This window comes from Schistocerca nitens, unplaced genomic scaffold (assembly GCF_023898315.1).
Source record: "Schistocerca nitens isolate TAMUIC-IGC-003100 unplaced genomic scaffold, iqSchNite1.1 HiC_scaffold_466, whole genome shotgun sequence".
Lineage (NCBI taxonomy): Eukaryota > Metazoa > Arthropoda > Insecta > Orthoptera > Acrididae > Schistocerca > Schistocerca nitens.
The window spans coordinates 3,527,186-3,549,360 of NW_026045999.1; the positions used below are offsets into that span (position 1 = coordinate 3,527,186).

The 22,175-nt window shown below is 37.7% G+C and overlaps 1 protein-coding gene and 1 long non-coding RNA gene across 2 annotated transcripts in view; both read left to right on the forward strand.

The window, feature by feature from the left end:
• The window catches only part of LOC126232185 (zinc finger protein 665-like), a 169,554-nt gene extending 151,797 nt beyond the window's left edge, over positions 1-17,757 (forward strand). The window contains exon 7 of the mRNA XM_049942484.1: positions 17,685-17,757. Coding sequence (XP_049798441.1) covers positions 17,685-17,694 — 10 coding nt within the window. The 3' untranslated portion in view covers positions 17,695-17,757. The remainder of the gene's footprint in view (positions 1-17,684) is intronic.
• Positions 1-22,175, forward strand: part of LOC126232187 (uncharacterized) — a 227,265-nt gene that overhangs the window by 151,646 nt on the left and 53,444 nt on the right. The gene's annotated exons all lie outside the window — the stretch shown is intronic.

The following is a 22,175-nucleotide window of genomic DNA, read 5'->3' on the forward strand; positions in this document are numbered from 1 at the left end:
TAGACCCACTGTAGTCCTTGTAGAGATAATGGTACTGGTGGGTCATCAAAGATGCAGACCCACTGTAGTCCTTGTGGAAATAATGATATTGGTGGGTCATCAAAGGTGCAGACCCACTGCAGTCCTTGTAGAAATAATGACACTTAAATCTATACTCGATGTTAACAAATTTCTCTTCTTCAGAAACGATTTCCTTGCCATTGCCAGTCTACATTTTATATCCTCTCTACTTCGACCATCATCAGTTATTTTACTCCCTAAATAGCAAAACTCCTTTACTACTTTAAGTGTCTCATTTCCTAATCTAATTCCCTCAGCATCACCCGATTTAATTTGACTATATTCCATTATCCTCGTTTTGCTTTTGTTGATGTTCATCTTATATCCTCCTTTCAAGACACTGTCCATTCCGTTCAACAGCTCTTCCAAGTCCTTTGCTGTCTCTGACAGAATTACAATGTCATCGGCGAACCTCAAAGTTTTTACTTCTTCTCCATGAATTTTAATACCTACTCCGAATTTTTCTTTTGTTTCCTTTACTGCTTGCTCAATATACAGATTGAATAACATCGGGGAGAGGCTACAACCCTGTCTCACTCCTTTCCCAACCACTGCTTCCCTTTCATGCTCCTCGACTCTTATAACTGCCATCTGGTTTCTGTACAAATTGTAAATAGCCTTTCGCTCCCTGTATTTTACCCCTGCCACCTTCAGAATTTGAAAGAGAGTATTCCAGTTAACATTGTCAAAAGCTTTCTCTAAGTCTACAAATGCTAGAAACGAAGGTTTGCCTTTTCTTAATCTTTCTTCTAAGGTAAGTCGTAAGGTTAGTATTGCCTCACGTGTTCCAACATTTCTACGGAATCCAAACTGATCTTCCCCGAGGTCCGCTTCTACTAGTTTTTCCATTCGTCTGTAAAGAATTCGCGTTAGTATTTTGCAGCTGTGACTTATTAAACTGATAGTTCGGTAATTTTCACATCTGTCAACACCTGCTTTCTTTGGGATTGGAAGTATTATATTCTTCTTGAAGTCTGAGGGTATTTCGCCTGTCTCATACATCTTGCTCACCAGATGGTAGAGTTTTGTCATGACTGGCTCTCCCAAGGCTGTCAGTAGTTCTAATGGAATGTTGTCTACTCCCGGGGCCTTGTTTCGACTCAGGTCTTTCAGTGCTCTGTCAAACTCTTGACGCAGTATCTTATCTCCCATTTCATCTTCATCTACATCCTCTTCCATTTCCATAATATTGTCCTCAAGTACATTGCCCTTGTATAAACCCTCTATATACTCCTTCCATCTTTCTGCCTTCCCTTCTTTGCTTAGAACTGGGTTGCCATCTGAGCTCTTGATGTTCATACAAGTGGTTCTCTTCTCTCCAAAGGTCTCTTTAATTTTCCTGTAGGCAGTATCTATCTTACCCCTAGTGAGACAAGCCTCTTCATCCTTACATTTGTCCTCTAGCCATCCCTGCTTAGCCATTTTGCACTTCCTGTCGATCTCATTTTTGAGACGTTTGTATTCCTTTTTGCCTGCTTCATTTACTGAATTTTTATATTTTCTCCTTTCATCAATTAAATTCAATATTTCTTCTGTTACCCAAGAATTTCTATTAGCCCTCGTCTTTTTACCTACTTGATCGTCTGCTGCCTTCACTACTTCATCCCTCAGAGCTACCCATTCTTCTTCTACTGTATTTCTTTCCCCCATTCCTGTCAATTGTTCCCTTATGCTCTCCCTGAAACTCTCTACAACATCTGGTACTTTCAGTTTATCCAGGTCCCATCTCCTTAAATTCCCACCTTTTTGCAGTTTCTTCAGTTTCAATCTGCAGTTCATAACCAATAGATTGTGGTCAGAATCCACATCTGCCCCAGGAAATGTCTTACAATTTAAAACTTGGTTCCTAAATCTCTGTCTTACCATTATATAATCTATCTGATACCTTTTAGTATCTCCAGGATTCTTCCAGGTATACAACCTTCTTTTTTCATTTCAGTAAATATCATAAATTAAGAACTCTACAGTGTAATCATGTTTTCATTAATCACTCAAATATGTGTACTGTAGCGCTAAACTGTGCATCATGTTGTAAGATAATCTCTGTGGAAGTCTCGTAGTTATCGTCCTCCGAAAGCTAAGTTCTGCAGAAGTCAGTGTACTTACCTCATGATAAACAAAAGTGAAATGCTTTGCGTATCGATAACTTAGTTATTACGCTTATTGCCGCGATGAAGAAAGTACTATAATGTAACATATTGTTGTGCTACAGAAAATGTTGTCTCATTGTAGCTATAGCACAAAAGTTACTACTAAAAGATGTTTTACTTTCCAGAATAATGCATAAAAACTGTGCACATATAAAACAGAAACACTGCAAAAGCAACGTTGTAAATTGTCACTCATTAGTAACGTCGTGATATAATCGTGTAGCTGTCACATAAACTAACCACTGTGTCATCTGATATCTCACAGAAAGTACTTTAAATCCAGAATGTATCTTCAAGTAAAGCAAAATGTTGCATTAAAATCTCATTAGCAGTACTGGTAAATGTTCTAAGTATTTGAGCCTTATAGTCATTACGTAATCGTGCAACTAACAAGCAAGAATGTACACACACAATAACACTGTGTCGTCTGTTCACAATAACAATGCATTCGTAATTTCTGTTTAAATAAGTTCTCTTGGTTCTTGATTGGATATTTAACTTCAAACATTGTTGCATGTTAACAGATTCTAAGTCAGACAAAGCATACTAGTAATGTAAAGTGAAAAGTTATATTGCAAAGACAAAGTTAAAAAGCAGATTATCTTTCAATAAACGGTTTTACATGTGAAATGTGGTGTAAACCTTTACTCTTCCTAGTACACAGCGTTTCAGTTTCAATGCAATTATCATGTGGTATACGTCGGTAAGGAACACTGGAATTTTTCTCAAGGTTAGCTTATGTTATTTTTCTCAAGCCCAGCCGGCGCCTGCGGCTGCCTGCGGTGCGAGTCATTGTCTGTCTCTTTGTTGGCGTACGTCGTTATTGGGATTAGGAGACCTAACTTCTACAAATTCACCTTGTCGAGAGGGTCCTGCTCTGTTTGAATCCCGCCAGTTCTGATACAATTCAGGTCTGTCGTTACGATCATATCGTCTGTCGTCATGTCGGTAGATTCCAAAGTTTCTTTCACGTCGGTCACGTGGTGGAGAATTTCTCCCTGAATCGTAACTGCGTGCTGGACTGTTGCATCTAAAGTTATTCTTTCTCCCTTGATAATAATTATTTTGGTTCCCATATTGTCTGTTTCTCTGATTGTTTCTGTGATAGTTACTACCACGGAGAGGTGATCTTTCCCTGTAATTATTACTACTCTGCCAACGGTTGTCATACGGGTGGTGTCTGTTTTGGTCACGATTTACGTTGTAAGAATAGCCTTGTCGTGTATTATTTCTGTCATCGCGGAATTGCGACGGATGTGACCTGTAATTGTTGTGTTTCTGTTTTCGCGTTCCGCGATTGTCAGTGTCAATTTCCAGTTCTTGTAACAGTCCCTGAAAAGCTTCAATGTCGTCTTTGCAACGTCCTGCTAAAATAATATGTCGTAAATGTTCAGGCAATTTGATTAAGCAAATGCGGATGAGTTCTGAGGGGCTGTATGGGTTTGAAAGATACTGATTCTTGTGCAACATGTCTTCAAAATATTTGACAAGACTGGAAAATTCAGATTGTTCAAAGTGTTTCATCATCATGATGCTATGTTTTACTCGGTCTTGTGTAGCTTGAGACCAATATGCTGAGAGGAAGGCATGATAAAATTCTCCTTCACTGTGACAATTGTGAATGACCGATCGCATTCTTACAGCTGGTTCATTCTCCAAGTAGCCACACATAAATTCTAACCTGTGCTCCAATGACCAGTTGGGAGGAAAACAATAAGAGATTTGATGAAGCCATGCTTGTGGATGAATGTCGTTGTCAGAATTCTTAAATGTTGTGAATTTACATGTAGTAAAGAACAGCTTATAGTCAAAATCATCGTGTCGGCGAGTCGCACATCGCTCATTGTTACTTCGTTTCGGCGGTTCCATCTCAAAATCCAAAGCGCCTTGCCAATTTCTTTCATAATTTCCGAAGTGTCTTGTGTTATTATTTTGTGGTTTTTCCGTATTTCTATGTCCCTCTTCCCATACTCGAGCGCGAGTGTCCTCTGAAATATGTAATTCTTGTATTACTTGTGCCAACTGATGTTGTACTTCCCGGATTTCTCTTTTTGATTTTGATTTTGTTTGAATTTTCTAATTTGTTCATACTCTTCAGTGTCCATGAAGGCTACAGGTGTTGTGTCATTCAGATCATCACCTACCTTTGTAGATAAGTTAGTGAACTGATCTGAAAGTTCGGCTACTTTATCCGATAGTGAAATTATTCGCTCCGTGTGTTTTCCTGAACCAAGTTTCAGAGTGTCCATTTGTGTTGAAATCTTATCTACTGTGTCCTTTAAGTTTTCCTGAGGTTTTCCAAGTTGCGTAACCGGATCAGTAGATGCTACTGAGTCAATTTTAGCTTGCAAGGTGTCATGATTTTCATGAACAATAGTTTGCAGTTCTTTTATGTCTTCTTCGTGATTCTGTAATGCATTTTCATGACGCGAAAAAATAGGTTGGAAAAGCTCACAAATTTGTGTTTTTACGTCATTACAGACTTTTTGACATTTCTATTCGATTTTAAGTAACTCAGCAGTAAACCTTCACGTGTTTGTTCAAGCGTGGTGTCTAACTTTTGAAGATTTTATTCCATTATGTCTAACTTTTGTAGCTTTTGTCTCATTTGTTGCATTAATTGTAATAACAATGCACTGGTGTCTGAAACATTTTCCTCAGTGCTATTCGGCAATGCATTTGAACCGGCAATATTCGCAGTTTGAAAAGCAGAAAATGTGTATTGACTTATTTGAGAAAACGGTGAGGACGCAAAACCTGAATCTACAGTATTTGCAAGATTGTGTCCTGTCATTTGGGATTCCTGAGGCAAGCTGTTGCTGACCGATCGATCGATAATGCTTCCCTGTTCACTAATTGTTTCACTGTTTACACCATTGTTTGCAGCCCGCTCCATTTCCCTATGCACAATTACCAAATCACTACTCTGAACATTAGTTAATTCATTACTCGGTGGCGCTAACACACTGCTTTCGTCTTCACTGTCATTTCTCAGTTTACTTTGGAGCCTAGTATTACGTTTTTCACACGCCATTATTGTCACAATATTTCACACGATAACACAGAAAAGCACAATTTGAAGAGCAAAAATAAGAGTACACATTAACGTAGCACTGAAAATAATATCTCTTTAATTGCAAGCGCAGCTGCGAAATAATTGCTGCAAATCTACATGCATGCCACAACTGTTTTACTGTACAACAACGAAAAACTACAACTACAAAGGAAATTCTCTCTATAATTACGCGCTAGCAATAAACAAAAGCTACACTAATTACACAAACTACAAGAAAAAATCAGAAGATTCCAGTGAGGTATCCTGGGCTAAGGGTCGACATATGGAACGTCCCCTTAGAAAAATTTATACAAGACTGTGCTTATCCTGACACACAATATTTTTAGCGCAACGCAATCTGACTTTCAAAACTCCCTACAAAAGAATGGCCCTGACTAACATTAACCTATACGTTTCACAAATCACTTACCTCACAAAACTCTTCGTTACTCGAATTACTGCAATACAGCGAGCGCCACTACTGCCAGCTAAATAAAAGATTCAAACTACTGAAGGCACTAACTACTGAGAGGCATAGTTAGCAAATGAAAGATTTTAATAGAGAACAAACAATGTATTTACCGTAATAGTCATAATATATATAGCAGTTCATGACATCCAGTCTTACAAATTTCTAAACTCCGCCATCTCTCTCCCCACATCCACCACTGCTGGCGGCTCACCTCCAACTGCCCAACGCTATGCGCTGTTAACATCCAGCTGCCCAACACTACAATGGCAGACAACAATGCAAACTAGCCACAGACTGCACACAGCACAGCCAGTGATTTTCATACAGAGTGCTATATGGCGTTACCAAAAAGAGAACCTAAACCGCCTACTTACAATGTTCTACAAATGAACTCAAGACTTCTATTGCTACTACAGCCAATAAATTAGTCTTTCTGACTGTCATTCTCAGCTACACATGCCCTCTGATCAAGAGGATCAATTCCTGATTTACATTTGTCATAGAATAAAGATTTCTCTCACATGCTTGTTTTTAGTTTCTTCACCTACAGAGGTGCAATGATGCAGTGAACTTTCGCAATGTCACACATTTTCTTTTGACCACGCAAAGTACAACTGTCAAATAGCATTTCAAATCAAAATAATAATTATAAAACTTCTCTGGACATGGAAACCTTCATTTCGAGTAGACTGTTCTATTTGTTTTGTTACCATACCTCTCACTGGAAGAGGAGGACTTTTGATGATATTGTGAACACACAGGTGACAATGATTTACTCTGTTGAGTTCCATCATGACTGAAATCAGCAGTTCTGTACTAGGTATCGTCTAATTCATCAACTTGCTTCACTTTGGACGCTGGAAGACGTGGTTTCGTTACTGTGGAAACTATTAATATCCTGATCTCTGCTGTCTCCTTTATCAAGGACAGCTTCAACATCAAGTCACTCAGTAGCAGTTGATTCAAAATATCAATCACTTTGCAGACATCAAATGATACTGGTAGTATGGTACCCATGTTCTAAGTAAGTAATAAAAGTTGCTTACATAGTTATTCTGCTTACAAATGGAACTTACTCTGATTAGTCAAATAATATGCCCACTGCTCACAGCAACGTTGGACGCTGCTTGGTGGCGTTGTGGGCACGTGACGTGGTAGCAAAAGTATGTAAGCGGAGCAGACACGGACGGGGGATCACTCTAGCGAAGATATGGGCTGAAAATGGGGAAATCCGTTAAGATTTGACAAAGAGCAGATGCCTATTACACAGACCCTGCAAACGAGTACCTCGAAAACGGCGAAGCTGGTCTAATGTACACGTGCTACTATTGTGAGCATCTGTCGAAAGGGGTAGAAGAACAGTGAAACACCACTAGATGCTAAATGGTTGGACGTCCACTTTCTTCACAGCATGTGCGGTTCAGAGGCTTGTCTGCCCTGCAAATTGGGATAATTCTGCCGAAAGAGCACGACGCAGATGCTCGCACAAGTGTTTTGGAGCACACCGTTCATTGTGTGTTGTTGAACATGGAGCTCCAAAGCTGACCACCCCAACCAACATGTTCACATATTGTGTGAAGCTTAATAACGATTTCAGGATCATTTTGCCAGATAAATACTCAAAATTTATTACTGGTTGGAACTTTCGGCTTTTTGATGATGTTAGTCTTGAACTGATATATAAAGGAATGAAGAAGTTTGAAAATAATGGTAACGAGTTGCATGATCTGAAATTTCTACTGAGAATCGGAGTATGCATTACTTTACTTTGAAAGTATAATTTCAGCTACCTTATTAAATTTGCGTTCATATGATGGCATGAGCGTCTAAATTGAATTTTGGCAGTTATTTATATATGAAAATGTCGTTTTCTGTGTGTGTTTTGCCTTTTAATTTATTTAAAAAATAGGGCTTTTCATTTTTACGTTATTTGTGTACAAAATGTCTCTATCTGTAACACCGCTCTCGTGTCCCAATATACATCTATTCACAGGCGTTCATAGCCAGCAACAAGAGTCGTGAGATCTCCTGTGAATGACCTTGCAGCAAAACATCACTATAATCAATTGGAAGTATAAGTGTTTATACAAGCTCCTTTTTGAGATAAAGGGGAACTAGGTGCTCAGATTTTTGTCTATTATTGCTGCTAGAATCTTTGCTGAAGGAGATAAGTTGATATTTGTGAAATTAAGGATTTCCGATATTTCGGCCTAATGAGCCTAGAAGACAGTCAGTTCCACTTGGTTTTCGGATTGGCTGAAGTTTAACCTTATATTCTGTGCCCATTTTGAAAGTGCACACATGTCGATATTTAAATTTTCCAAAGCTGTTTTCTAGTTTACATGCATGTGGTATTTTCAGCACAACAAAAGTGATCATACATCATTGACATACAATGAAACGAATACAGGGCCTAACGCAAAGCTAGGGGGAATACCTGTTATTACCTGTCTCCATCGTCTCATTATGGTGCTGATCACGACACTTTTGGTGTGCGAGAAATGACTACACTGCACTGGGCCATGAAATTAACCACTGAGTTTGGCAAACAAAATGCTGATGACGAGATCGTCAAAGGCTTTTCTGAAGTCTAATAAGCGCATGAGAGTCGCCTCTTGTCTATTTTTGGCAAGCTCCATATCGTCTGTTCTTTATTAAGTGAGATGACATGCTGTGATATATATGAAAACATGATTGGTATTCGACTAGAATGTTGTTTGTAGTTGTGTAGAGGGTTAACTGGTTACGGACTGTACAGTGTCAAGTAGTAAACAGTGTTAGAAGGATTCAAATTGGTCAGTAATGAGAGGCTGCTGTGGCAATGTTCTTTGTAGGTAGTGGCTTTTCTAGTCACTGTTACCACACCTCAGGGGAAACACATATGGTTAAGGAATGGTTGAAGGTATGTAGTGGGTAGTAGTGGATAGTCATTTGGCACATGATACCATGGTATCCAGTGGATGCTGATCTGATGCATGATGGCTTTTTTGATAATATTGCAAAGAACATGCTTCAGGCAGAATTTTCATTGCTAGTCATTTATCCCCATGAAGCAATCAGTAAGTAACATTTTCGTTTGGGGTTAAGAAATCGCCATTCTTCTTTTCTTCAACTCGATTTTCGACTTGGGAAATAGTGACCAGGAGACAAGGAGACTACTATTCTTTTTTTAAAAAAATGGTTCGAATGGTTCTGAGCACTGTGGGACAACTGCTGTGGTCATCAGTCCCCTAGAACTTAGAGCTAATTAAACCTAACTAACCTAAGGACACCACACACATCCATGCCCGAGGCAGGATTCCAACCTGCGACCGTAGCGGTCGCGTGGTTCCAGACTGTAGCGCTTAGAACCGCTCGGCCACTCTGGCCGGCCTATTCTTTTCGCTAAGCAGTTAAAGTCAGTTGATGTACTGGCGAGGTCTATATTTTCTCCAATTATACAATTTATGGGACTTTTAATCCAGATATTTGGGGTTTCACTATGCTTTCACACCTCACAGCTCACAAAATTATATTCAATGCACCAGCACAAATTTACAACTCATCTTAGACAATGGAAAACTGAGATATACTTTTATTTACTGCCCACAACACTGTCACGGTGTACAGATTAGCTGAATTTCATGACAGTGCACTATAGAGACCTTCGTGCTCAAATGTGATGCTAATTTGCAGTAGTGATTATAAAATGAATGAAGTGGAGACAGCTGTAGAATAATTACTGAATGAGTGTAACCTCCATTAGATCATATAGGTTGGTCATAGTTTGAATGATGTCTTCCTACTTCTACTGAAAATTACTCTTGAGCTGCCACACAGTACATTTGAAGACTTCGCAAACAGAAATCTAACACAATATGCTAATTTAAGTGAGCGCCTAAGAGCGGTAGGCCATTATTTGAATTTTGAAGAAGTAAGCTTTTGTCGAATACGTTTCCTTGCGCAACTGCTTTATTCAATAAATATCAACTTGAGGTTTATGAATATGTGCATTCCAAGTGACGTGAAAAACTGGGAGATTGACTTACCCATACACTAGAAAGACATTTCCGAGGCGGAACTCTTAAAATCAGTGATAGTGACATAGTCTATATTAAACGTCCTTTTCAGTGGGGTGGTGTACACATATAGGTTAGTAGTTTCATAATTCATACGATCAGTAAGTTCATCTCACTGTATTATAGCTCATTAATATCGCCCAGTCTTTGTTCATATGTCGCTAGACTGTATCAGCACATGTAAATAAATTCATGGTTCATCTGCTTAGCTCCATTATAGCGTCACTTAATGTTGTTACCTTGTACATGTTATAGGACCTGAAATGAACATATCGATATTGTACCAAATTGAATGTTTATTTGTGAAATATCATGTGCTGATTCTTTGAATTCGGTTTTAAAACTACAGGTAAATATCAAAGTGCAAACTCCAGTTGTTCAACAAATGCTAAAAGATTTCCTAACTATTAGCATTCACTCACCTTCAAGAACCTCTGAATTCTATCATCCACTTTAATAGCTCTGAGATGGTTAAACAAACAGTTTTCGTACACAGTGTGAAGGACAATGTACAATCAGAGATAGTGACGTAGTCTATATTAAACTGAGTGAAAGTCCTTCAAGTCGTATCTCCATATACTGTAGAATGAAACTACACAAGCAAAAGCGCTAATAGCCAACATAACCTACTGAACAAAGTACACAGTAAACCGATGTACTCACAAAACTAATAGTCCATGTGCCACTAATTCCAGGGTACAAGTGTGGATAAAAACATATCATTTTCCGGTAAAAACTTGGCTGAAACAGCAGATGGGCATCCGATCCAAACCATGCAAGATCAGTAATATACTCGAAAACACATTAAAAAAAAGGAACCTGGGCAGCACAAGACAATCTTCATATGATAGGATGAAACGTATGAGCACAAAACATTGCAGAATTAACGTAATGTAAATTAAAACACAGGTCATAGTGTCTGTATACTATGAAAGAGGAGATATCTATTATCGTCAAAATCTGTGGGGGGAAATGAATTGAAAGACACACAATCCATGCGAGTCGTCAGCTGTACATACGATTAATGTCCAACGTAGCTAACCTCATTCCTGCTGGAACCTTCAAACCTAAAAGCTCAAAAACCACATGGATAATATTACATAACGATAAATCAGAATGGTGAACATAATATCTTTTTAAATACTGCACAGTCAACTTCTCTGAGTGGTAGCCTACACCATTCCTAGTGTTCAATATGGGACGTTCCAGGAAGTTATCCTTATGGACCTTTATAATAGCCCTGATCCACGGTGCATCCAGTTTCATAGGCGTCAACAACTTTCATTGATAGGTACTTGGAAAAATAGATGTAGACTTTAGATGTTGCTTTAGATGTGCGACATATTTTGCTGTCGTATCGTATCTGCAACACTTGATGTTTTGGTGATGGAAGAAATCATGAACTATAGCCCCTTATTGCCGTCCCTTGGTAACAACAACAGCCTTCCTCTTATGGGAGCTGAGAATAACAATCAAACTCGTCAAGTTTCTTACTGATATTCTGAAGCAATACATTATCACCAGTCAGTAGTGATTTAGTACCCAGTCTCGAATTCTGGCTACCTTGGCCCTTGGTGATTTTACTAATATCGACGATCGTGTGAAGTTAGCACCATTTTCTCGAGAAATATACATTTTTTTCACAGTTCTTGTTAGATGTGCCATAGTTCTAGAGTTCTTTGCACAAAATTTCAATAGTTCTGCAGAATGTAATGAAGAAAACAACAAGGCTCGAAAAAAATTCGGAATCGAAAACATTCTTTGTCAATTTCCGCATAATGTAAATAAGTACAAGAGTTCTGAGCACAGTTCTGAACAGAACTCCAAGAGTTCTATCTGTTCAGGATTCTTGATAGATAAGTCATAGTTCTAGAGTTCTTTGCACAAAATTTCAATAGTTCTGCAGAATTTAGCGAAGAAAACAACAGTACTCGTAAAAATTGTGGTATAGAAACCATTTTTTGTCGATTTTCGCAAAAAGTAAATTCGTACAACAGTTCTGAAGACAGTTATGAACAGAGCCCAAATAGTTCTATCGAAAATCGAAATATCATTTCTTTCTGCAGCTAATAGTTTACGAGATAATTGCAATTTAAGGAGAAAATCTTTTCACTTACTGTGAAGTTGGCACCCTTTTTTTCAGAAATGTATATTTTTTCAGAGTTCTTGATAGATATTGCATAGTTCTAGAGTTATTTGTACAAAATTTGAATAGTTCTGCAGAATTTAGCAAAGAAAACAACAATACTCGAAAAAATTTTCGTATCGAAAACATTGTTTGTCAATTTTCGCAGAAATTAAACTTGTACAACAGTTCTGAGGACAGTTCTGAACAGAATCCCAAGAGCTCTATCGAAGATCCCAATAACATTTTTCTATGGCGATAATAGTTTGAGATAATTTGATTTAATGTGGGACACACTTTCTCTACAGAAAATATAAATATATTCGTACAACAGTTCTGATGACAGTTCTGGACACTACGTGAAGAGTTCTATCGAAAAACCTAGTAGCATTTTTTTGTGCAGGTAATAGATTAAGAGGTAATTGCAACTTAATTAAGAACTCCATCAGAGCTCCTACTGTGAAGCTGGCGCCCTTTTTTTTTCAGAAATATATATATTTTTCAGGATACTTGATAGATAAGTCATAGTTCTAGAGTTCTTTGCACAAAATTTCAATAGTTCTGCAGAATTTAGCGAAGAAAACAACAGTACTCGTAAAAGTTGTGGTATAGAAACCATTTTTTGTCGATTTTCGCAAAAAGTAAATTCGTACAACAGTTCTGAAGATAGTTATGAACAGAGCCCAAATAGTTCTATGGAAAATCGAAATATCATTTTTTTGTGCAGCTAATAGTTTGCGAGATAATTGTAATTTAAGGAGAAAGTCTTTTCACTTACTGTGAAGTTGGCAACTTTGTTTTCAGAAATGTATATTTTTTCAGAGTTCTTGATAGATATGGTATAGTTCTAGAGTTCTTTGTACAAAATTTGAATAGTTCTGCAGAATATAGCGAAGAAAACAACAATGTATAACATAGCTGATTCAGGAACCCTTTCCTTCTGATACAATTCTTACTGTTGCCACAAAAAATGACTTGTGGATAGATTAAAACCGTATTGATCATTACAAAAATATAACCATTGACTAGCGGCGCACATTTCTTGCAGCGTTGTACAAAGCATTCAGCTTATCCGCTGTTAAAATACGACACTTAACGCTATTGTAACATTTTCGATGGATGGCTTCCATTTATCTACAGTGTCGGCATCTATCGAATTATCTTCATGCAAACGTGATGCCAGGATCACACACTTCCCCTTTTTAGGTACGGAGGAAACTAGAGTTCAGTCTTATGGAAGCCAAAAAAGGAACTGTGGGCAGCCCTTCTTTTACTGATAGCAAACTCTAGAGAAATCTCACGCCTGTTTTTCTTCATCGTGCCAACAAAAGAAAAATTCTCCCTTCATAGCTCTATTATCATCCAGTACTAGTGAACCAGTTGTCCGCTTGCACATTTTGACCTGACTGATATGTAGGTTTACACAGTCACAGAACAACATCAAAATGTTTATTGCTCAGTTGGTAAATCCTTCTGGTTGCAACATAGCGTATATTTCCAAATTGTACAGGTAAAAGTCTTAAGAATCCACAAAAGCATAGATTTTAAATCCATACTTGTTTGTTTTGATAGGTACATATTGGCAAAAACTGTACCTTCCACAGAATTCTTCCAGCTTCTTGTCTACTGTAACATTTTCTCCAAGGGTATAAGGTTTGTGGTAGTTGCGTACAAACACAGTAAATATTTCCTGAATCGCTGTTAGCTTGTCTAATTGTCTCCTTTCATCACGAATAGCGCGACTGTAAAATCTAAGGCACCCCACAATAAATTTGAAACGTTTTATGTTCATTTGCGAGGTGAAATTTTTCAGTGCCATCCAGATCTTCTAGGCTTTATCTGTTGCTTTTGTTAACAACAATTAAATACAAGAGACTGATTAAGGTTTCAGTTCAATAATATCTATTGATTTTACCCGTCTCTTATGCTGAAATGAAGCTTTAATGCTCTCAAAATGCTGATTGAAATACAAAACTACAATAGACAAATATCATCTATGAGGCAATTACAGCATGACAAAGGCTACTTTGGCTGCGCCTATCGGTCCAGGTAAACTTCAAATAATATTATCCTCTTCCAACTATATGCCCTGGATTTCTTCAGCATGATCAAGTACATCACACTTAAATTAATAAAATTCCTATAAAATAACGCAACCAGGCACAGTGTATTAATTTGATATTTGACGTTCAGACAGCGGACACTGACGGTTAAACAGTTCAAACAGAATTTCAGTGCATTTTACATTCTGGATTAGCTTTGTACTACTTACTACGTTGATAAACAAATAAATTAATTGCTGAAATGAAATACGAAATGGCACAGTGGATAAAAACGAGCAATCGGCTCATATCTCATCAAGAGAGGATTAGCGTCGATACTGAATCATACAACAATGAAAGGCATACAGAGAAAGGAAGCTATAACGAGAGGGCACCATTGCTACCAGTTGTTGACAAGTAATTTGCAGAATCACACAATGAAAAGCATATGGAGAAGGGAAGCTATTAACGAGAAGGCGCCAATACTGTAAATTGTTGAAAAGTAATTTACAGAAAATTTCTACATGTATCAATTTGAACAGATGGGGCCGTTGGAAGGATAATGAAAACTATGATACGTCCCTGAGACCTCTCAAGCCCAAAAAATAATAAACAAAGCACAGCAACAATGCAAAGGTCGAGGCACTACATCTGGAAACAATGAACACTTGAACTGCGTCTTTTAAACAATCGGCAAGGTACGTCAGCGTAGCAGTTACAATAGAGGTAGCATCAAAGCTTCTCGCGGTAGCATCAAAGCTAATGACAACAACAGCTGCACTTTTTGGGTGGCACGCGCCGCGTCGTGTGAAGCCGCCCGCCTGCGCTGAATTTCGCTCCTTGATCTGCCCCTAATGACTAAACGTAACAATACTACTCACACTCATGGAAATAATAATTATGCTCGTGCAGTCAGAGCTCTTGTGCAGTCGGTGCTTGTTGTGCAGTCGCTGCTGCTGTGTAAGCGATATTTAGGACTGTAATACTCATAAAAATGTACAATCTACCAGAATTGAAACGTCTTCTCAGCATGGAGGAATTTAAAGTAATCGATGATAGAGGCATTCAGTTTACTCCGTCTGATCCGGTCTTCCAAAAACTGTCTGATGCCATGGCCGACATCGGCTCGAAAATGTCTTCAAACATATTTACACAACAATTAAAGAAGATCGTCATGATCTGCTTACTTTTGTTAGAAACACTTTCAGGCTGGAATGTTTCGTTGAAGAAAAAGACGACGACAGCAAAGATGAGTCGAGGAATGTTTTTGGTTTTTCGTGCTACAAGGACATGACAAAGCAATTCGACTTACTACTGACAGCAGAAAAATGGTCTACCATAAAACCAACAAAGAGGAAACTGGGAAAGCCTTCAAAACTGGAAATAGGGAAATGGACCGATTTGATGGCTAATAAAATTTATCAACATCACAAAATTCCATATGCCTTTTCTTTCAAATACGCGAAAGTGAGTGAAAGTTCAAGTTCAAAGTACTTCTTGAAGATCAAAGGAAGATGTACAGAATGTGGAGCCACTTTCGAAGGGATTGCTCTGAAGATGCAAAAAAAGGACAACGACATTATTCTGAACTGCAGACTTTCAAACATTTCAGACGATAGAAATCACCTGAAAAGAAGACAACTTCGTGGCACGAGAAGACAACAGGTAGCTGCTAAATTGGTTGATAACAGGATTCCTGCAGCTCTTTGGCGAAATTATGAAGCGAAAAATATGTCTTTCGGAGACATGATTCCTCCAAATTTACCAAATGCTGATGTCTTGAGAGAGGCTAAAGAAGAGGAAAGGGACAAACGATTTGGTATAATAACTAGTATGCCTGTTGAAAACCTGCAAATCGCAAAACATACAACCCATCGGGACGAAATTTACGCAATCAGATTCGACCCATTCTTCTGTATATATTGGCTGAAAGATCAAAGTCAGTTGCACAAATACTGTCATCAAATCAATAGCAGTGTATGCGATTCAGTAGATGCTACAGGTGGTGTTGCATTTCGAGTTATTTCACGATTTGAGGATCTGTCAAACAGGGCTGACTGTGTGGAAATTAAGTCAAACTACATATACCTGTACCAGTACATGTGCATCCGCGAAGTAAACGTCATTAGTAAAGATCCAAATATCGTCAATGGATCATCAATCAGTTGCCCAACTTATCAGATGATATCCTCTAGGCATGACGCATCATTCTTGTCATTTTTCTTTATGCAAATCGTCAGATCTGGAGCTCCCAGACCAAAAATCATGGTAACTGATTTTGGTAAGGCTTTGTTGGTTGCCATTTCTAGAGCAATAGCCAATTGCTCGGACTTAACAGATTAATTGAATAGGTGTTATAGTCATATTGTTTTGCATGAAAGAGTAATTCAACCCTCGTGTTGTTTGAGGATAGATTTAAACCATTTTATGGTCATGATTTCGAGGTGGAAATGCTTCTCAAGAGGTAAATCACAAGTGAAACAACTTTATCTTTGAGTTTTGGCCCATATTTACATGATGACAGATTTTCGTGATATTGAAAGTGCTTTGCGCTCACTTTTGGCTGTTGCGTTGAGTGAACATCTTGGTACTGATGAGTGCAGTCAAGAATATTCATCAATGGAACATCAGTACCACCTTGATAACATTATCAGAGGTGGTCCACGTCATTCATATATTGAAGAAAAGAAAGATGATGACAAGAAAACTGATGATGTTGAAAACAATGATGACTGTGTTTTGGAATCAATTTTGAACTCTAAGGAAACTACTGCAAACGCGTGGATTGATAGGGCAAAACGTATCTACAATGAAGGTGAAGTCATCGCGAATCAGACTAAGGATGACAATCTCCTTGATGTGAATCTGTACAACATTCCTAATGCTGCAGAGATGCTGAAAGAGTTGATGTACTATATACCACTGTGGACAGCTGTGATGTATCCTTCTTTCCATATTCCTCTATCTATTCGTTCGTCAGCAGCGACTGAAGGATAATTTTCAAAATTAAAGACAATGGGCTTTGACTTGGTTATAATTTCATGCAAGAGGCTGTAGATGCAACAAATGGAGGTCTAAAGACCATCATAAAATGTAAGGAATGTAAAGGAGAAGCAGTCGAAGAAAAGAGATTTGTATGCTACTTGATGATGCATACTAGTACAACAACTTGCCCACTAACTGAAGATCAGTTTCCTGCAAATCAAAGGAAGAAATGTGTGTTGCAAACGATCACGAAAGAAATCTTGTTGGTGCCATTCATTATAATAGCTCCATCAAACACTACACGGTGTATGTCTTTGATGGAACCTACTGGAAGCAGTAAGATGACTTGTATAAAGATGTACAGAGAGTTTCAAAAGAAACGATAATTTCTCCACGCCTGTTCATGTATGTCAAGACAGGAAAGTTTTCAAATGGTAGCTACAAGACCGACGAGACGAAACAAGTAGTTCCTATATAGGAACTTTGCTTGATAAGGCAAGTAATTGCTAAAAGTTGATATCTAAATATTACAAATACAGCTCTTATGTTAATTCTTAGTATCTTTGTTTCTGGAACCACAGCCCTCCTGTTTTAGTTACTAGAACAAGAGCATTTTATGCCCTAAATTTCACGTATATATTTTTTGTACTTATTTTTCTTAGTTGCTTCATACCTCATAAATTCTATGCTTATTTATTACTGAATTCCCTACATATGTATTTCCTTCTGGGTTCTAGTGTATTCTGAAGAAGAGCTGTTAAGGGGACCTGTACCTCACGGCCTGTAGTTTTTACTGGTACTTTGAAATTTAATAATGCAAGACTGTCAATAGATTCAGGAATGAAACTTTTACCAAAGAATAGATATATAGTGAGCTCTAGGTGAAATACATTGTAAATCTGTGGAATACATTGTGCAGTGAATATTGATGTTTTTCTTACATACTGAATTACACATAATTGTTATTTTAGGTTCAATGTACTTACACACTATTTCAAATAAAAGATAAAAAACAAATTTTGTTCTTTGAATTATTACCTTGTTGAAACAGCAAATCAGTAATATTTACCAGTTTCATGTTTTAATTATTTTAAAAACAATGTATTTTAATAGTCAATTTTTTGTCCTAATAATTTAAGAACATAATATGACATACTGCAGCTTAAAATATTTAATCCATTGTCGAATAATGTGTAGGCAAGCACTTTATTATTATTCATCCATAGCTTTGTTTGTGTAGCTTTAATAGTGGATGAGATACTGGTAACGGTATCTCTGTATGCAAAGACGTTGATTACAGAAAATTGAAACTAAAGATTTTCTTCTCAATGACGACATTGCAAACAATTCCTGCTCCATAATCTTGTTGTTATCTTTCATGTCCTTTTCATTTTCTTTAGTTTTGCTTCTTTTCTTTGTTATTCTGGCCTTCTTTTCCATGCTTTCAGCTGCTTTTTCAGTTTGTGTGACATGTTGCCTGTCCGCCCATACCAGCACAATTTTCACGTTGTTCCTAGTTTTGATGCCTCTTCTGCTCATTGTTTTTAATCTTTACTCCATCAGGCTGGCCGGAGTGGCTGAGCGGTTCTAGGCGCTACAGTTTGGAACCGTACGACCGCTTCGGTCGCAGGTTCGAATACTGCCTCGGGCATGGATGAGTGTGGTGTCCTTAGGTTAGTTAGGTTTAAGTAGTTCTAAGTTCTTGGGGACTGATGGCCTCAGAAGTTAAGTCCCATAGTACTCAGATGCATTTGAACCATTTCTACTCCACCATTAAAACATATTGCAACTGTTGAAACGCATTCTGATTTTGTTTTATGCCATGTAAACATTTTTCCTGCACATACGACGGTCGGCAGGTTCTTCAACGATATTACATAAATGAAGTTCTACAGAAACTGCGGCGCCCAAATTAAATGTTCAAATGTTTAAGAGTGTGTGAAATCTTATGGGACTTAATTGCTAAAGTCATCAGTCCCTAAGCTTACGCACTACTTAACCTAAATTATCCTTAGGACAAACACACACACCCATGCCCGAGGGAGGACTCGAACCTCTGCCGGGACCAGCCGCACCATCCATGACTGCAGCGCGTAAGACCGCTCGGCTAATCCGCGCGGCGCGCCCAAATTAAACAAAGTGACATTTAAGCACGAGAATGACGAGGTACTGTACATGAAGTGTATATTTTTAGAATCAGGAAGAACCAGATGAATTTTATTACGTAATACAGTAACTGTTTTGAGCTCTAATGACATCCAGGATCCACTAAGAGCTAAAAATTGCCCAGGACCCTCATGGATGAAAGTTACGTGGCAACATCAACAGACGCTAGGATACATAAAAACATGTGCTGTGTGTAATGAATAAATTTGAAATTTCTGTTGTTAATATTGTTGCAAACATTTGTTCTAGTTAGAAAGGATGTGTGGAAGTTTGATGTGTTACACTACAGCGAGAGTCAAAAGTCTTTACAATGTATAGAAATGTAAGTATATTTAAATGAATATATTGTACAAACGAACTAAGTAGTACGTTTAAATCCTAATTCAGTACATGACTGATAGGGGTGTTATTATGTTGAGGGGATACAGTATTAACGTTAATACGGAGTTCGACATTTGTAAACAAGAATCTCGCTTATTGGGTCCTCACTAATCCGGATTTCCGGTTTATCCCGATTCATATTTTGTGTCCCTCTTTATTTTTCTCTTTTTTCCTTATAACACGAAGGTATGTAGTCGGTGAGGTACATAGGCTGCTTATCACTAGGCCGGTCATTTAGTCTAGTACTGAGTGATAAAGGACTCAGTGTGTGTGAATGACATTGTTTCTCAAGTATTGTAGCTTAATATAACGGTGTATTGGTGCCCATCAAGTAAGTTCCATAGTAACCACGCCAACAGCACTCCACCACAGCTCATTGTACCTCTGGTGCGCTTCTCAACAGGTGTGACACCATCTGGTTAGTGGCGCGGGTGAATGTATCTGCTCTCTCAGCCATCTGTTTGTTTTGCACTGACGAGCCTTCTCTCTTTGAATCATCTAAGCGTGCACAGCCCACGCTTCCACCTACAGTTACTACAGTCAGTCTTAAGAAGGTGTACTGGCATTTGTACAGTTCTGAACATTTAAACTTTTTGTATTTAGTAGAATATAAATCCGGATTTTCGGTTTCCGGTTTTCCAAAATAAAAGTGAAAATTTACGATCCGTCCTCATAGCTGTACTTCCAGCGGTACCTCATCTCCTGCGTTCCCAATTTCGAAGAAGTTGTCCAACGAAAATTGCAGAAGTAGCACTCCTGGAAGGAAGGATATTGTGACAATATTCCTTCGTCACAGCCTGGGGTTAGAGACCCGGTCCGGCACACAGTTTTTATCTGCCAGTAAGTTTCACATCGGCGCACACCCACTGCAGAGTGAACACACAATCTATTTCATAATCTATTGGCACCATAAAAATGTTATGAGGTATAATGTAGACTAAGTGCGTGATATTATCTCATTAACTGTTATCCCCACAAAAAATGTTATTACAGTTTTCGGTAGAACTCTTAGGGTCCTATTAAGAAATGCCATCAGACCTTTTGTACGAATTTATTACTCTTACATGACAAAAGTGAGTCCCACATTAATTATCTCATATGTCATCGTCACAAAAAATGTTATTATAGTTTTTGGTAGAACTCTGTGGGTGCTATTCAGAACTGTCATCAGAACTATTCTACGAATTTTGCCTTCGTAGAGAAAGTGAGTATCAGATTAAAACAATTATTGTATAAACTACTATCGCCATAAAAATGTTCTTATCATGTTCAATACAACTCTTCAGGTGCTATCCAGAACTGCCAACAGAACAGTTATACAAATTCATTTTTCCCAAACTGATAAATAATTTTTTACTGTACCAATATTTTGCCGAGTTATTATTTTCTTCCCGAAATTCTAGAGAACTATTCGTGTTCTGAGCAGGGAAATCTAGAACTATTGCATACGTATCAAGAACTATGAAAAAAATGTATATTTCCCATAAAAGGGGTGCAAACTTCACGGGAAAGGCTCATAAGCATCCCTTATTAAATGCAGTTACTACGTAAACAATTACCTGCACAGAACATGTTACTAGTATTTTAGACAGAACTCTTACAATGCTATCCAGAGCTGTCATCAGAACATACGAACAGACATAATTTTTTTGTAGCGTAAGTGAGCCCCACATTTAATCAATTATCTTACAGACTATTATAACCACAAAAATTGTTATTATGATTATCGATATAAGTCTTGGGGTGTTATCCAGAACTGTTCATCAAAACTATTGTACGAATTTATTTTTTTCTGTGGAGACAGTGGGTCTAACATCAAATCAGTTACCGTATAAAGTATCATCGCCACAAAAAGATGTTATTAGGATTTTCGATAGAGCTGTTGGTGTTCTGTTCAGAACTGTTGTACGAATTTACTTTTTGCCAACATTGACAAAGAATGTTTTCGATACGAAAATTTTTTCGAGTATTGTTGTTTTCTTCGCTAAATTCAGCAGGACTGTTAAAATTTTGTGTAAAGAACTCTAGAACTACGGCATTTCTATCAAGAACTCTGAAAAAAAAATATATTTTTGAGAAAAAAGGGTGCCAACTTCACAGTAAGTGAAGAGGTTTTCTCTTTAAATTTCAATTATCTCGTAACCTATTAGCTGCACAAAAAACTGTTACTAGGATATTCGATAGAACTATTGGGGCTCTGTTCAGAACTGCCCTCGGGACTGTTGAACGAATTTAGTTTTTGGAAAAATTAATAAAGAATGTTTGCTGTACGAAATTTTTTTCGAGTATTGTTGTTTTCTTCATTAAATTCTGCAGAACTATTCAAATTTTGTACAAAGAACTCTAGAACAATACCATATCTATTAAGAACTCTGAAAAAATATACATTTCTGAAAAAAAGGGTGCCAACTTCACAGTAAGTGAAAAGATTTTCTCCTTAAATTGCAATTACCTCTTAAACTATTAGCTGCACAAAAAATGCTACTAGGATATTCGATAGAACTCTTCACGTGTTATCCATAACTGTCATCAGAACTGTTGTACGAATATATTTATATTTTCTGTAGAGAAAATGTGTCCCACATTAAATCAATTTATCTCATAAACTATTATCGCCATAGAGAAATATTGTTGTGATTTTCGATAGAGCTCTTGCGGTTCTGTTCGGAACTGTCCTCAGA